Below are 16,669 nucleotides of genomic sequence, written 5' to 3'. Positions count from 1 at the left end.
GGAATAGCTAAAAACACCTAAAACAGCAGTTGCTGCTAAAATATGTTTTATATTGCACCCTGTATGGCAAGGATCTCTCAAAACTTTTAACAACTCTCTATGTGAAGTTTATGCAATTATTTTTATGTATTGGATTGGTGTTACTTTCATGATAGGATTCCTCGGCCTATTTTAGGATATTGAGTCATTTATGTTGGGATTCACATGTATCTGCACTATTGTATTTTATCCTACGTTTGGGTCCCCCCCCCATAAGGTGCGGTTAAGCTTTTTGTTTATCATTATCATGTTGGAATTTGTATTTTAATTGATTTATAAGCAAATTATTTATTTCATTGAGCTCACATGCACACAGTGGCCTTGTTTGCTTGATTATTCCTGCTTTCGCCTTCAAATTCCACCTTGTCTTTTGAATCACCATCACTTCTGTCTCCTTCCTGGTCTCCCTGTCCTATGGGACAGCAAGAGCCTCTGTACTGTGAGACCTTGAGTCCTTCTTGATCAACATCACTTTGGTTATTTGCGCTGAATCCTCCTCTGTTCCATCCCCGTTGCCCATCCCCTCATCCCTATGAAACCTGCTCCTTTCTGATAAAGGTTGTGTGTGAACGGAATTTCCCATCTGTGGGGATAAATAAAGCACCCTAGCTTATTGCAATTTCAGTCAGATTTGCAAACAAGTAATCAAACTGACACACATTGAACAAAGAGCCTTAGTATCCAGAGCAAGTTGCCTTGTTAGGAAATGGAAATACTGAGCACTGAGTGATCCCACTGTAAGCAAAACAAACTTCAAATTTTGTTTCTCGCAGGTAAATCAAATCAGTCTACTCACTCTTTGTGAGAACTGTGTTGTAACCTGCAATTAAAACCCGAATTGCAGAGGAGTCATTTCACAAATGCCAAATCCAACTTTAATTATGTGCCACATACCATTAAAAAAACTCAGAACAACAGTTATTAAAATTAAAGGCTCAGCCTTGTTTTACAGTAAAACAATAGACACATTATTACCAAAAAAAACATTTCTTACACCTGTATATTTATACATTTTCATTCAGTAGTAGATCACTTGTAGTGTAGACTTTTCCTTTCCAAGTTCCAAGTTGCAGTACATATAGGGCCATGCAATAGAAATGTCCAGTGTTTGACAGTACAGTGCACTTCTACAGCAGCAAATTCATCTCGCAGTGTTCGTCTGTTCACAGTGTTGTCTGCTGTGCTAGGACATCTCTGAATTAACACAGGGATTCGTACAAAAACTATTCTCTGTCTCATGCACACACAAACTCACAGACTTAAGTGCACTCAGACGCATCCAGTTCGTCATCAGTAGTGATTCATTGTGATAGTCTTTTCTTTCTGTGCACTTTTATAAGTTACATTTCTGTATGTAGATGTCGAGCTCCTGAACAGAGGGTTGGTCCCCTGAAAGAAAACAAAGAAAGAACACAATGACTTTTAGATTTTTACAAATGCCACAGAAACATCAAAACCAACAACACACTAGTCCTGTGAACCTTCCAAACTGCCTGAAGCTCATTTGGCCCAAATCAGAAATCTCAGTGAGCTTGTTTAATGTTAAAGTTAATGATAGCACAGTTAAAAAAAAAAAAAGACTGAACAAGTATGGAAGGTTTGCAGGAGAACCCTCTTTTTCTCTCTAAAAAGAACACGGCAGCACAGTTTAGGTTTGCAAAGTTGCATGTGAACAAACCACACGATTTCTGGAACAATGTCCTGTGGACAGATGAGACCAAAGTGCAGATGTTTGGCTGTAATGCACGCCACCACATTTGGAAAAAACAACAACACAGCATATCAGCACAAACACCTCATACCAACTGTCAAACAATGTGGTGGAGGGGTGATGATTTGGCCTCGTTTTGCAGTCACAGGACCGGGGCACCTTGCAGTCATTGAGTCCACCATGAACTCTTCTGTATACCAAAGTGTTCTAGAGTCAAATGTGATGCCATCTCTCTGACAGCTAGAGTTTCAGAGAGATGGCCCAAGTGATCCCAAGCAGATCAGTAAATTTACAACAGAATGGCTGAAACCAGACCTGAAGTCCAGACCTCAACCTGCCTGAAATGCTGTTACAGTAACTTTTCAATTCAATTCAATTCAATTCAATTTTATTTATATAGTGCCAAATCACAACAACAGTCACCTCAAGGTGCTTTATATTGTAAGGTAGACCCTACAATACAACAGATAAAACCCCAACAACCACACGATGTCCTATGAGCAAGGCGAAAATGGAAAGGATAAACTCCCTTTTAACAGGAAGAAACCTCCAGCAGAACCAGACTCCGGGAGGGTGGCCATCTGCCTTGACCGGTTGGGGTGAAGGGAGGAAGATAAGACGAAAGACATGCTGTGGAAGAGAGCTGGAGATTAATAATAACTAATGATTAAACCCAGAGACGTGTATAAACACATAGTGAGTGGAAAAGGTGACTGTGCATTAATGAATACCTACAAGCCCCAATGACCTGAAGCACAGTTGTAAAGTTGTAAAGCACAGTGGGCTAAAATTCCACCGCAATGATCTTAGAGACTGATAAAGTCACACAGAAATTTTTTTTCTCTATTTATTGCTGCCAAAGGTGTTTCTACAAGCTACCAAGTCACGGGATGTACATTGGTGGATGTTAGTGGGAACAGTTTAGTTATGAGAGACACCTCACCATCAGACTTTGAAAAGCCCTGTTAAAGACTTTGTCCGCCCTTTTGAATATCTAATGAATGTCTAATACATTATTTTGCTTTCTAATTATTCATCTGAGCCCAACAAAAAGATATTAGAAAGAATCAAAGCAAAGTCATCCACGGTCTTACCGACTGCCAGTTTGCCTTTGCCCTCTCAGCCTCAAACTTGGCCACCTCCTTTTGGTCATGGACTGACACCAACACCTTCCACACACCCAGCAGGATCAGGCCAATACAGACGACAGAAAGGGAGACCCCGAGAAGAATCATGGGGATGTTGGGCGGCTCTGGACATCCTGAGACAGGACATGAGAGCGAGATGAGACTTGCACCGGGAGTACCTTTCACTTTAGACATCTACGTTGGTGTCAAGCTTACCGTACATCTGCAGATCATAGGCAGTGGTGTCGGTCTCACCTTCCACCACTTTAAATGACGCCCAGCACTCATTCTCCATCATAAATGTGCATGGCATAGAAGGACTCTTGTCATAATCTGTGAGGAAATGTGAACATACATATCCATAAGGAAAGGCTATCATCTTCCCTTTGACATTGTGCTGAGAATGTCAGATGATATACTCTGCTCTGTTGTGCTGTCAGTGTGACTTCATTATCTAAGACTAGAATCTGGTGTGTGTGGACCGAACCATTGTGTTTCACATCTGAAGCTTGAAAATCCTCTGTGATAATCAGATATGCCTCTCAGCTTGCACAAGTATAGCGGCTTTAAAATCAACTCCTCTACAAAGGAAGACCAGGTTCTTTGGCTATTCACAGGCACCATAATAGCTTTGCCTGTACAACAAGGTAAATAATATGTTCCCCATTGTCCCACGCTGCCCGAAAGGACATGGATGGCGTTGTGTTAGAGAGGAGGGGGTGCAGACTTCACAGAGACAGCCGAGTCAATGGAGGTCAGCATTCCTCCAAAGCAGCGACCCTGGCTGAAACTTAGCAGGCCTCTGTGTTGATAGCACCACCAAAAATAAGAACCCTTGCAGGACGGGGAGGCAAAAACTTGATGTTATTTGATTTTAATATATTTTGCTTGGTTTTGAGGAGTTACTACATTTTAGCACGTTAAAAACAACCTATTTTAAATATTTTGCTCCTGGCCATTCTTCAAAATATGTCATATATGTTTTCTTTCGTTGATTTTAATGAATGCCACTTGGGGGTGCCTGTAGCTCAGGAAATAGAGCAGGTTATCTATGAATGTTGGCTAGAAAGCACTTACACATAGAAAAAAGTGCTTGTGTGAATGGGTGAATGAGACAAGTTGTATAAAGCACTGTGAGTTCTCTGGTACAGTAGAAAAGCACTATATATTTACCATTTACCCACTAAGAGGCGTTAACCTGCATAGACTTAAAACCTGCATGAGATCCAGTATCTCTTGGTGGCAGTTAAAAACCAGCTAGGTTTATTTGATTGATTTAAATCAATACCAGTAACTAAGGATTGTTAACATGCATAGACTTGAAACATTCGTTGACAGTTGCAAGCAGGTCCTGTTTTGCAAATTCTTCCTTGTGAACATCATACAAGAGACTCTGACATACAGATTTAGGTGTCAAATTGCTGTTCACCCCACAGCGAGTTTGTGAACATGAATTCCAAAAAGTAACCAAACAGAAGTGAAAAAGCAATTTCTCTCAACAGTCAACAGGCTCTCCTTCTAGCTGTGGATTCACACAGTTTTCATACCGTCGCTTGCAGTGTATCGTACTATCAAGCCAGAGAGACCTGTGGATTTAAACGTGTCACAGGACTCGAACAAAAGCACTCGAAAAAGCAACGCCATTTGAAGGGCAAGGGCTATACTAAAACCTTTAATGCCATCATTGTGACCTCGTAGAGCGTCATATTAAAAAAAAAAAAAGTGTTGTACAGCCCTATGCATGTCCTTTAGCTGATATATTACTTGATGTGGTTTCTTGAAACAAAATTTTTCAAGGTCAACTTTGACCTTGGGTACTGACAATGAAGGTCAAGGTCAAATGCTTAGCCAGCCTAGGTACTCATATCCCCCAAGGCCTAGTATATTGTTGTGAAGTTTGAAGACGGTCCATATTAAATTGTGGGTGATAGTTTTTACTGATTTTCACATTTTGAGTCACCTTGATCCGATTTTCAACAAAATGAAATCAGTTCAAGCTATCATTGACATCTACAATAACAAAAAAATATTTGAAAATGATATCTTGAAAACTGTGGACACTAGACTGCTTACATCCTCCTTCTCTTTGGGGGAGAGAATAACTGTTTTGTGTTTCTGAACCAGGAATACCGGGAAGGCCTAAATACCAGCTAGCCCTTTCTGATGTAACATAGTGAAAAGGCAGGACTGTTTTTTTTAGCCACACCACCCGCCCAACTTGCCAGATTAGTCTCACTATGACTTTGTCCTTTTCTTTGAAATGCAACTCAAACTGTTTGGTCATCATTTTTGACTCAGTGGAGGAGTGATCTAAAAATAACAGCAGTCTTGAAAACCTTTGCGGGGCTTTCCAACAAGACAACAGTGAATAAGGAAGGGCCGAACTTAAAGCAGATATGGTTTTATGACTTTTATAGGCAGAGTTAGAAAACGTATTGATTGCACCTTGTAGAGCGACATTACGAGAGACAAATGGGAACGTTTGTATGTGGTGATTTAGTGATTTACCCCATTAGGTAAGTAAGTTTAGTTTAGGTTACGGTTAGAGTTCAGTGAGTTAGAGTAAGAAGCTGAATGAAAGTAAAGTAACAACAGGTAAATTAGGGAATCCTTTACCTCCTGTTGTATTGATGGAAATTGTAGTAGCGCTGCACCTTTGATCACATGACTCAGCATCATCCTTATCTTGAAGATGGCACTCTACACAGGTCCTAGTGTTGGAATGAGCAGGAAAACAAAAGGTTAAGATGATGCAGCAAGCATTTCTTGAGGCTTCAATCACTGACACGGGGTGAAAGGAGAAATCACAGTCGTGGTCACTTATCAGCTTTTTTCCCAAGGCTTCTCTCACTCTCTATCACGGGTTCCCCCCCTCCCCAGTAAGAGTAGTATCAAATGGTCCTGGCCCTGACAGCTGCTTTACAATGAAGAAAGGAAATCTCTCAATGCTGTGTTGGGGACATTAGTATCTTTTGAAGTTACATGGAAGGTGTAGACACATGTGAACAACAGGACCAGAACCTGATATGCCTGAACTCCAAAGAGCAGGCAGATCACGCGGCGCAAGGAGACGATATCTTGTATCTCTGAGGTAAAGAAATACCAATCACCGAGGTGACGCTGACAAAATACTCGACATTACACCCCTGTTCGGCCGAAAGAAGCGTTGGAATGACTGCGCTCTCACCTTGCAGATGTACAGGAGCTTCCACAAGTTGGACACTTCTCACACTTGTCCCCAGATGCTCCGGGTACAGTGCAGACACAGTGGCCACACACACATTTCCCCCTGCCGCTGCAAAGTGAGCCATCCTCAGATGTGCACGCCTCCATGCTGGTGCTGCAGTTACAGTACTGCCCTTTCCATCCCTTTTCACAAATACACTCTCCGCAGTCACACACTCCATGGCCTACAAACAAGAAATCTTTGTTTAAAATAAAAGCCTTTCCACAAAAACACATGAATAAGTCATAAGCATTCACACGAAGTTACTCACCTCCGCAGAGCTCCCCATGGAAGCGAACACAGGAGTAATTGTCACACTCGCAGTGGGGACCATAGATGCGCCCAAAACTGGATGCATGACACACACACTGTCCACAGTAGCACTGCCCCTGACCACTGCATATTTCAGAATCATTGTTTGCGAGGCAGTTGCTCAACAAAGTGCTCTCCTCATTGCATTCGCACTGCGCTCCCAGGAAGCCCGGCTGACATACGCACACGCCGCACTGGAAAACCCCTTGACCCTCAGTGCACTGGCTGCTGTCTGACTTTGGAGGCTGCCGGCAGTCACAGGAACAAAGGGACTGCACTTCTATCTCCAAACTGTCCTGAAGGCCTACAGGTCTGAGGGAGAAGTGCCGAACTCCTGACAGACATCCCAGAAGCTCCACAGACACATTGAACACTACCTGAGGAGCAAAAACAGGGAGGGCATTAAATTAAGATCAAACTAAGAACAGACTGCAAATATTCTGAAAAGTCAGCGCTATTGACCCCCACAGGAAATCCATTGATAATTTGGGGCTTTTTCATCTGTATTAGACAGCACAGCTAAGAGAGAGAGGAAAAACTTTGGATTTGAAGCAGGTCACTGCATTTCACTCTGAGCTAAACAACATCATTAAGCCCTGATGCTGGTGAAAGTGAGTAAACTAGTTCCTCTGTTCTTCTTCTTTCAGCTGCTTCCTTTAAGGGTCGCCACAGCAGATCACCCATCTCCATTTCACCTATCTGTAGCATCGTCCTCTGTTACACCAACCCTCTGCATGTCCTCCTTCACTACATCCATGAATCTTCTGTTATCTTCCAATGTTCCTCTATTCCTCTATCTTTAACTTTATCCAATATATCCACCATCCCTCCTCTGCACATGCCCAAGCCATCTCAGCCTGGTCTCCCTCCTCTCCAGGCTTTCCTCCACCTGCTCCCTACTGTCACTAGATCACAATGTCATCTGCAAACATCATAATCCAAAGAGGCTCCTGTCTGACCTCATCCATCAATCTGTCCATCACCACTGCATATCAGCAAGCTCTCGCCCTTTACCATTTATAGTCATAGTCCCTCCATTTAAAGTCCATATTTTCTTTCATGCATATTGTGATTTTGTTATTTATTTACTTGTAAGGTGTCCTTAAGTGTTTTAAAAGGCATCTAAAAATAACATATATTATTATTATTATTATTATTATTATTTTGAATAATAATATTAGTAGTAGTAGTAGTAGTAGTAGTATTGAGTAAGACACAGTGTCTCTGAGAGTCTCTGAACTGTGTTTGAGTAACAGGCGCTCCACAATGGCTAGCTCCTTTACAAGTTGAATTTCAGTACTTAGTTTAGGGACAAAAAAGGTTGAAGTGAGGTTAAAAAAAAAAGATAAAAACTAACAGATATAAAAATTCATTCACACCATCTGTCATTTTAAAAAAAAAAATGTTTATGAATGAAATTCAATTAAAAACACTACTTTTAGTTTTATTTAATTTTGATATTATTGATAGTTGCTTCATATACTGAATTACCCGGAGGAAGCCACCCGAGGGATTAATACGTTTCATCTAGTCTGATCTAAGTTCTTATCCTGTCCTAGCGTGTTTTATGCATTTGTGTTTTGCCGTTGTTAAGACAAACCGGTTGATATTTTTTTCTCTCAGAAATATTGACTGACCTATCAGTTACAAGTGCTAAAGCCTCAAATTCACCAGCTCTCCCTCTAATCAACATTAGTCTCTGAAAAAAACAACTTAAAATCTTCCAGATTTACACAACACATTCCTACCTGACCCAATCCAAACAATTCTTCAGGTACAACTAAGGCATAAGTGTTGACGAGGCAGAGTGCACGTTGTGTTATTTTTTCACCTGTCAGTCTGTGTATTGATTGTTTTTTACATACTTTTACAAGTTTATAAAGCACTGCAGGTCTTGAGAAGTTCTCTGCATACCCTAAAATTAAGCTTTTACTGCTGTAGTGAAAGACCTAACAGTTAGACAGACAGTCCGGACACTCTTGAGCTGTTAGGACTGTCTGACTGTTAGAATAGTCTTTTGTCCCTTCCAATATTTAGTTTCACAGGCATAACAACAGAGCAAACACAGCATCCCATTCTCTCTCTGACACACGATGCAAGTGCAAAAAAAAGCATATAATAATAATCGATACTATTAATAGCATAATTCCAGCGTTTTGATCAGCACCATGGACAACATCCGGGGTCAGAGGTCGTGGGAATGAACGCTAACACTATTTTCTTCAACTAAGCTCCCACAAACTCAAAACAGATTTAGCCTTGTTTCAGTTCATGAGGAAAAATGTACACGGCATAAAAGCTAGGCTTTGATTCACAAGACAGAACCATGGGCATAGTGGAACTCTTATAATATGTCCACTTCATCATAACACCATGATTATGAGCATCCAGTATATTTTAGAGGAGAGGGCCCTCCTACCTTCAGGACCCAGGGATGATGCCCTCCTGATGCCTTGTGAGAATTTATGCCTTTGTTTAGTTTCCTTTAAGTTTTCAACTTTTGTTCACATTTAATCTTAAATATCTACATTTTTTATGTTATGTTTGGCGTTTCAGTAGAATTGTTAATAACTGTTCTTGTCTGATGAGATTGTCACAGCGAGTTTAATGAAAGGCGCTCCAAAAAATTTAAAAAATGAAGCTATTTGAAACAACAGCAACTCACCGTCTCTCCTGGTTTGATGTTGGAGCAGCGTTTTAGATCAGGGAGGATAGTTCCATTAGGGCAAATGGTTGTGAAGGACATGTGCAGCTCCTTCGTGTCTCCAAGGACCTCTAGTTCAATCTCTGAGCGAAGTTCCTGGAAAACAGATTATGTGTATTGTGAGCCATATGAGAACACAATGGGCAGCAAGCCTGCGGACTGATCAGGTTTCTCCTTCAAAAAAGCAAAAAAAAGCAAAACTAAGTTAACTAAAATCAAATCAGATTTTCCTTTTGTTCAGTCAAGATGAAGTGGGATTTCCAGGGCTGTCAGATGAATTATACTTTTCACCCTGCATTGACCTGACCTGACACCTCATATCTAATTTGTTTGTGGGGGTGAGTCAGCATCCCAGGTGCGCTGCACTGTACAAAGCACCTGAAGAAAGTGTGACAGCTAACCTCAGCTTGAGAAAATAGTGTGCTTGACTGACTAATGAACTCAGTGACGGCCCGTCTGACTGCTAACAGAGGGTATATTGTGTGCTTCCTGGCTTTGGTGTTGGTAAGGAAGAAGAAAACCAGAGCACTTATGGGATACACCCAGCTGAGGATGGATTAAGTAGATAAAACGCATCTAAAGAGACTTCACTGTTACTCATCAGAATTACAGGTGAGTGCAAGTACTCATCACCTGTGCAGTATCACTAAATAGTCCCCTGTTTGCACCGCATTCCAGTTAAGCACCACATCTACAATCACTGTGATGACAGGGACTCCTCTGCTGGTGCGGCGGAGACTAAATGTGGGTTTAAGTGACGCAACCGATGAAGTAATTAGAGGACTGCACAACCACCAGTCATCTCCGCCAAGGGGGATTTACAAAACGACGCACGGTGGATGAGATGGGCAGAACGAAAACGACCAAGAGAGAGAAAAAAGAGGCAGCGTGTGGGAGAGGGAGGGGAAGTTAAGAGCAAATCAGATTTGGAGGGGGCGAGGAGATGAAACGGTTGGGACAAGCAGAAACATGCTGGCCAACATGCTGATGCAGAGCGTTGGGTGGTACAGGGGAAAATGTGATAGAAGAAAGTATAAAAGAAGGAAAAGAAATAATAACAAAGGGGTGGAGAAAATGAAAATAGTAACGTACCAGTTTGCTATATATACTTTTTCGTGCCTGCACCATAAATATTAGTTAATTTTAAAAAAAAAATACACACACACACACACACACACACACACACACACACACACACACACACAGCCCCACATCCACTCTGCCAGCACATCCTGATCATCGAGCCCTTTTATTTACTTTGTACGCTGTTACAATCAGTTCCAGGATGTTCCGCGAGTCTTTCGCCACGACTCCAACGGTGGCACCAGGTATGAGATTTGCATAGTTCTAAGAGACACAGAAAACAAAACAAAAAAAACCAGATAAACAGTAATGTCACTGTTACAAATATGGGAAGCTCATCACCACACATCTTCCCTAAAAGAACAGTATGAAAAGGAGTGTGGAAGAGAAACGGGGCCAGTTGTAACAAGTTGAATGCAACTCAGAAGATAAATATGCTAACCTCACAAACACTTGTGTTATTCAGCTCTCTAGTTTGGATCGCTTCTAACAGGGAAAAAAAACAAGGGAGCTGTTACCATGTAGTTGTCTTTCTGGTCTTCTGTCACTGCAAATATCAGCAAGATGTTGTTTTCCACCAACTTATCAATCAGCTGACCAAGAGTTGGATATTCCTGGAAAAAAAAGGTTACATTTATAAGAGGTTTCAGGTGATTATTTACCATGAGTTACCACAGTGTTAAAGGAGAAAGCCAAACAATAATAAAGAATAATAATCCTACATGAATCAAATGATAAAATCAGGTTTTACATGCACTGTGGACTTTGAGTATTCATTGTTGGCATCCAGGTGACACTGCCCGTCATTGGGAATCACAATACCGGCCAGCCTGCTGTCCATCCCGAAGTGTGAGTTGCCATCGCTGACAAACACCAGCAAACGCATGGAGTCGTTCCTCCAGCCGATCTTGTCCTAGCAGGAGACACACAGCTGCTTTGAACAAAACAGTTGGCGAGGTGGCGTCACAAACGAACGGCCGGCCGGCATCTTTGGAACCTTGAAATGGGAAACGTTACCCCACAAACGGCTGCTTGCATGATGGCGTCGAAACCACACTCCGTGTCGTCAATGTTTGCAGATATATGCTGCACGGCGATTATCTCGTTGAACTTGCTGGTGTTGCTCGTCAGAGACAAAACATGCTTGTAGCCAAACGTCGGTAAGCAGGTGTCGTCTACACGGCTGAAATGTAACAAGACATCAAAAGCAAGCGTTAGAAGAGTAAGAGTGTCAGATTTACGAGATCAGAGCAGTTTAAAAAAACAAAAAGAACTAAACTTCTGGTCATGTCTAGATTTTTATTTTATTGTAAACCTGCACGGGTTGACCAGTTCTTCTTCTGTGATCTTGATGAAGGGCAACAAGGGTTTCTCCACAAAAGAGCCAAAGCCCATTCGAAATTTACTCGTGAGCTTCGCCATTTCTTTTGACAAAGTAGAGCCCAAGTCTTTGATCATCTTCAGATCGTCGACCATGGATGCTGACAGGTCCATCAGATAGTACATGTCCACAGGATAGTCCTCTGTGTGTTGAACCTTCACCTGGAAGGTCACCTCACTGCCTGTGCAAGAAACAAAATCAGGCCACGTTTTATCTCTCTGAACTCAAAAAAACTGCTTCAGAAGACAAATCGTCACTTCAGAGGATGTCGGACTGCATACCAGGTCGGAGCTTGAGGGACATTTTTTGAGGGAATATCTGCGTGCTATTAGCGCTGCCCATCTTCTTCCCAAGTGGCTGATCCTGGAGGATCTGGTGTTTGGAAACAGGGAACTGCAGCTGGTCCCTGTCGCATCCCTTTTCCAGTAAGACATCCAGTGTGTCACATCTTTGAGTGACTGAAAACCAGTCTGTGAAATTCTGAGACACAAAGGGGAACATGTGACAAGTAGAAACCTCAGTTTGCAGGCTGTTTTACAGCAGGCCATAAAGATTATTACTTTATCATCCGCGTCAACATGTGAAGCAAACATGAGAAGATCTTTTGCAAAAAATTACTTCACTTTAAACGTTACTGTATTCTCGTATAGCTGCTCACCTCCTGTGTGCACCAGGCGCACTGAGGGCTGAGTTGCAGACAGTCGTCACAAGTCACAGTACTGCCGGCTGAACACAAACCTGCTGCACAGCACATAAACAGGTAAGGGTTGTCAGCACAGACCAGAGTCCAACACTAGAAAAAGTCTGCATTTATGGTGTCATTTTTTATTTACTTATTGATATGATTATGTTAATCTGTGTGTTTATTCTAATCCTTAGTAGTAGTAAATGTGTAGTCCAGTGTAGTAAATGTAACATAATTCTTGGTTTCAAATTTTAAAAATACTTTAATACCTTCTCACAATAAAACATCCCAACCACTCTTCAGTGCCAAGACAGCATTGTTGACTTGCTCTTGAGTCACTACTACTTTGCAAATGAGCTTTTAAAAAGAAAGCCAGGACTTCAGCTTACCTTCCACGGCGTTGATCCAGTACCGGAGAATCAGGCTCAGCAGTAGAAGCCCCATGAGTCCGTGAGGTTACTGGTTGATAAGAAACACAAGGTGAATGTTTCAGGTTATTTCATAGCGCGTTAACAGGCGTGAAACCTATCCAGCGTCATGGCTCCTCTCTTCAGCCAAAAGTAGGATAGAATAAGCTTCCCTCTCGCACCACCTGGATAGAGGAGGAGTAGGAGGAGGTGAGGGGCTGCCTCTACCTGCCCTGCCTTTTTAAGTCAACTTCCGTCCAGGTGAGAACGCGAGGCGGGCGCGAGGAGAAAACAAACCGCAAGCAAACGGCCGTGACCGCTAGCTGATGTCACCCCTTCTCTTTTAGCTGTTCGTTAATGAATCAGGTTTGTTCCCACCGTCTGTGTCTGTGTGTTATTAAGGAATAAGACAGGAAATAGGAATTCTTAGTTAAAAGTAACCTGAAGCCAAAAATAAATGGCATTGCAAACAAATGAATAGGTAAATAAATAATATTAAAAAGGCCTATTTTTCTCCTAGAAATAATTAGCTTATTATTTCAACTGAAATATATATATATATATTTTTTTTTCCATATATATATATATATATATATTTTTTTTTGGATATAGACTCCTCAATTTGACTTTGTGACCTTTGGCAGATACCCTGGCTTAGGGTTGGAAACCAGTGGCCTAAACTCTGCAGCGGTATATAAAGTAGGTAAAATTAGCTCCACCTTGCATCAGTTACAGTGTTTCTGTAGAATGAATGGCCTTAAAAAAAATAGTCGTGTTTGTGTTATATAAGTGAGAGTGACTTTCTTGTTAAGGCTGGATTGCTTGTAAATTTGAAACTGAAGTAAAAGTACAACATTCTGTTGTAATGACGCATTAAATGTGGCTTAATACTTCATATTAAGCTACGCTATCTTGTTATGAGCTAATGATAGCAAACTAATGTTGCTTTTGAATGTGCTCTCTTTCTTTCTGTTAGGCCATCCCCTTGAAGTCTCTGTTCTTTTAAAAATGTTGTTGTTCTCTGTGAGGCCCTGGCGGCGCACCTTGTCACTCTGGATTTGAAATATGAGATTGTTTATACCCTCATTACACTGCTGCTACAGTGTAATAAGCTAGAATTAAGCTACAGTCAAATGGGATCGCTGAAACTGTGTGTGGAGAGGAATAATAAAGTGCAGACTGGGCACGCCATGAGCAAATAAATCCTTCAAAACTCTATTCTGTGGGCTCTATAACAGAAGTTATGTTAATATTTAACACAGAGACTCTGAGAACATGAGTCAGTGTCATTCTCTCACAAGAATTTTCCAGCTTGACGATTAACTCACGATGAAAACCAGGCCTATCGCAAGATATGAAATATGATCAGTGTGTGTGTGTGTGTAATAGAAGGGGAGGAGGGGTGTGGCTGAGTAGGTGTTGAACTATTGACAGCTGCAGTGCAGATATCCCCACTTGTCCCAAGTTAGAGGAATCTCACAATTCAGCACCACACCCCTTCTGAATCTGTGAGACCCATCTGCCACCCCGAATTAAACCCCACCTCCACTCCTCTTACAGCAAACCCTCTCACCCCTTAATGCCTCTTCTCCTTTTGTCTTTCATTGGCTCTCTTCTCCCAAGTTCTTTGTGTTGTGATCCATATTTTCCAGTAGCCTCTGCCATTTCATTCATGCCTCCTTCAGCTTAATTCTTCCCTTGTCTCACACTTCACTCCTCTCCTCCTCTCCTTTGAATTCTTCAACATGATGCAGTCCAACGCCACTTTTGTAGCCTGTCATGCCCTGCTGTTTGTCCTGTGTAAGAGGTGTACTGCAGCATCACTGCCTCTGCACCTCACCTCACTGTCTCATGTCTCAAAATGACTTTAAAGCCTGTAGCCCTTCACTAGCATTTCAGAGATATTCAGGCTTTTTAAACCCGATGGGACTCTTTAAACCACAAAGTGGCATTCTCAATGAGTATCAGGCCAATCAATATTTACAAATTCAGAGATCTCATTCCTCTATCTCTCTTCTCTCAGCATTATACTCAAGTGTAATACTGCAGTGAGCCGACTCACCTTCAGGGCTGTCCTCTGATAACATGCTGTCCCGTCTCAGTCTTTCTTCCTTGACATCAAGTGAAAAATGGAGAGAAGTGGAGAAGCATCAGCCCAGCACATTCAGTCCTATTGTATCCCAGCAATTGGCAGAGTAACAGTAAACCTATTGTAACGGCGCCCTTTATGAAGCATGGCGCTAGGATGACCCTGCTGCCCATGCTCCTTGGCTCATGTGTGTGTGCGCGTGCGTGTGTTAGTGTGTGTGTCTGGAAGTTTGTAAGTATGTGTGCATGCATGCATTCTGGGGTCGTGTGTGGGTGTTTGTACAAGCTCTAGCTTGCCTGTGTGTGTGTGTGTGTGTGTGTGTAGGGGGAGGCCGCATCGACAGTGAGTGACGGTAACAACTGCTGGCTGTGAGACCTCCAGATCCAGCTTCTTTATTAAGAGTCGATCTGACTGATGTGCTAGTGTTGCACTCTAGAGGCTAAACCCTTTATGAACTGGATCACAACACTTCTGACTCAAAGACCTTGTGATTAGTCAGGGTTCTGTGTGTGTGCTTGTGTGTGTGTGTTTTGCTACAATTACTTCCTGCAGTGAGGAGGAGGAGGACGCTAAGAGGAGTGTCAGAGCGTAATACAGCCTCCTTCTTGCAGTGGTATGGTAGGAATGCAGGTGTACATGGATATGTTAGAGAGAAAAATAATAACTTTAAGTCTTCTAGGTTTCCCTAAGTTATTACTGTTAAGACAACAACAACGCACTCTTTTCTTTGAGCCTCATTTCTGATCTAAACAGTCTACAAACAAATGCACTTGAGCTGAATGCTAATAATCACCATATTACCAAATTTCACAGCATGCCATGTAATGTGAGGCTAAAAAGTCAACCTCATCAGGGGGTTCAACAAAATTTGTAGCATTAATATTTCAGCAGACCATATAAAAAATATAAAAACGTCTGAGCATAGGATAAGCTGCGGTTTGCGTCGAGATTAAGAAGGGATCAGGTCACAGGAGTGGTTGTTACTAATTATGATCCATTCCAGAAGTCTGAATCGCTGTTGGTCTTGAAGTCTGCTTACTGACAAAACAATACCCATTGTCTGCCAAACAAAACTGATGTGAGGTGGTCAAGCCGAGGAGCTGTGGCGACATGTACATCAACAGTGTTTCTTTCTCTTGACAGTAGTCTGATTCACTGTGGAAAAAACTGAAACATAAAGTGGAGATTATTCATTTGATATTTGACTGGATGGTGCATCAGTATGAATGTACTTAGATTGAATACCCATTCAATCCACACCTTACAGAAGGAAAACTTTTCCCCCTTAATAAATGAAATCACTATTTAAAAACTGTATTTTGGTTTTACTCTGGTTATTTTTGTCTAATATTATTATTTTTGTTTGATGATATACATACAAAATGTATGCAGGGTGACAAATATGCAACAGAACAAGAAATCAGGAAGGAGCACATAGTGTTTCACAGCATTTTACATGCTATTTTTTTTGCTGGACCATTGTTTGATTTGAATCAAAAAGAAGAGAATACGTACACATATATAAACTACCAGTCAATATTATTGGACACACCTTCACATTTAATGTTTTTTCTTTATTTTCATGACTATTTACAGATTCTCACTGAAGGCATCCAAACTATGAATGAGCACGTATAGAATTGTGTAGTAAACAAAGTGTAAAATACTTCAAAACATGTTTTATATGTTAGAGTTTTCAAAATAGAAACCCTTTGCTTTGATTGCTGCTTTGCACACTCTCGGCATTCTCTCGATGAGCTTCATGAGGTAGTCACCTGAAATGGTTTTCCAACAGTCTTGAAGGAGTTTCCAGAGATGCTGAGCATTTGTTGGCTGTTTTGCATTTCACTCTGCGGTCCATCTCATCGAAAACCACCTTGACTGGGTTTAGGTCAGGTGACTGTG

At 41.6% G+C, this 16,669-nt stretch overlaps 1 protein-coding gene and 1 long non-coding RNA gene across 4 annotated transcripts; one reads left to right on the top strand and one right to left on the bottom strand.

Annotated features, from left to right (window-relative positions):
• Nucleotides 1–888: 888 nt before the first annotated feature.
• Nucleotides 889–15,910, bottom strand: itgb6 (integrin, beta 6). 3 transcript variants are annotated; one of them, XM_005466834.4, is made up of 16 exons: nucleotides 14,738–15,910; nucleotides 12,658–12,727; nucleotides 12,242–12,324; nucleotides 11,865–12,063; nucleotides 11,518–11,764; nucleotides 11,220–11,385; nucleotides 10,954–11,115; nucleotides 10,721–10,816; nucleotides 10,377–10,466; nucleotides 9,081–9,215; nucleotides 6,375–6,792; nucleotides 6,065–6,287; nucleotides 5,494–5,588; nucleotides 3,094–3,210; nucleotides 2,845–3,011; nucleotides 1,330–1,428 (listed from the first exon to the last, which is right to left on the bottom strand). In XM_005466834.4, the coding sequence occupies exons 2-16, from the start codon at nucleotides 12,710–12,712 to the stop codon at nucleotides 1,330–1,332; spliced, it is 2,352 nt and encodes a 783-aa protein (XP_005466891.1). In that variant the 5' UTR covers nucleotides 12,713–12,727; nucleotides 14,738–15,910. The 3 variants fall into 3 exon arrangements, with proteins under 3 accessions (XP_013127091.1, XP_019212710.1, XP_005466891.1); XM_013271637.3 differs by lacking the exon at nucleotides 14,738–15,910 and having other exon boundaries at nucleotides 889–1,428; nucleotides 12,658–12,850; XM_019357165.2 differs by lacking the exons at nucleotides 2,845–3,011; nucleotides 3,094–3,210; nucleotides 14,738–15,910 and having other exon boundaries at nucleotides 889–1,428; nucleotides 12,658–12,851.
• Nucleotides 12,960–14,727, top strand: LOC102081859 (uncharacterized). The gene is made up of 3 exons (XR_001224436.2): nucleotides 12,960–13,041; nucleotides 13,288–13,374; nucleotides 13,652–14,727. It is a non-coding gene; the product is annotated as an uncharacterized LOC102081859 (long non-coding RNA).
• Nucleotides 15,911–16,669: the final 759 nt, after the last annotated feature.

Source organism: Oreochromis niloticus, linkage group LG1 (genome assembly GCF_001858045.2).
Source record: "Oreochromis niloticus isolate F11D_XX linkage group LG1, O_niloticus_UMD_NMBU, whole genome shotgun sequence".
NCBI classification, from domain to species: domain Eukaryota; kingdom Metazoa; phylum Chordata; class Actinopteri; order Cichliformes; family Cichlidae; genus Oreochromis; species Oreochromis niloticus.
This window is presented reverse-complemented; position numbering and strand designations above follow the sequence as displayed.

Bases quoted from the DNA above. Each gene is read 5' to 3' on its own strand.
- itgb6 (XM_005466834.4), bottom strand. From the start codon at position 12,712: ATGGGGCTTCTACTGCTGAGCCTGATTCTCCGGTACTGGATCAACGCC. The intron at 12,325-12,657 runs GTAAGCTGAAGT...TGTGCTGTGCAG, and splicing joins CTGGATCAACGCCGTGGAAG to CAGGTTTGTGTTCAGCCGGC. The intron at 11,386-11,517 runs GTTTACAATAAA...GTTACATTTCAG, and splicing joins GAACTGGTCAACCCGTGCAG to CCGTGTAGACGACACCTGCT.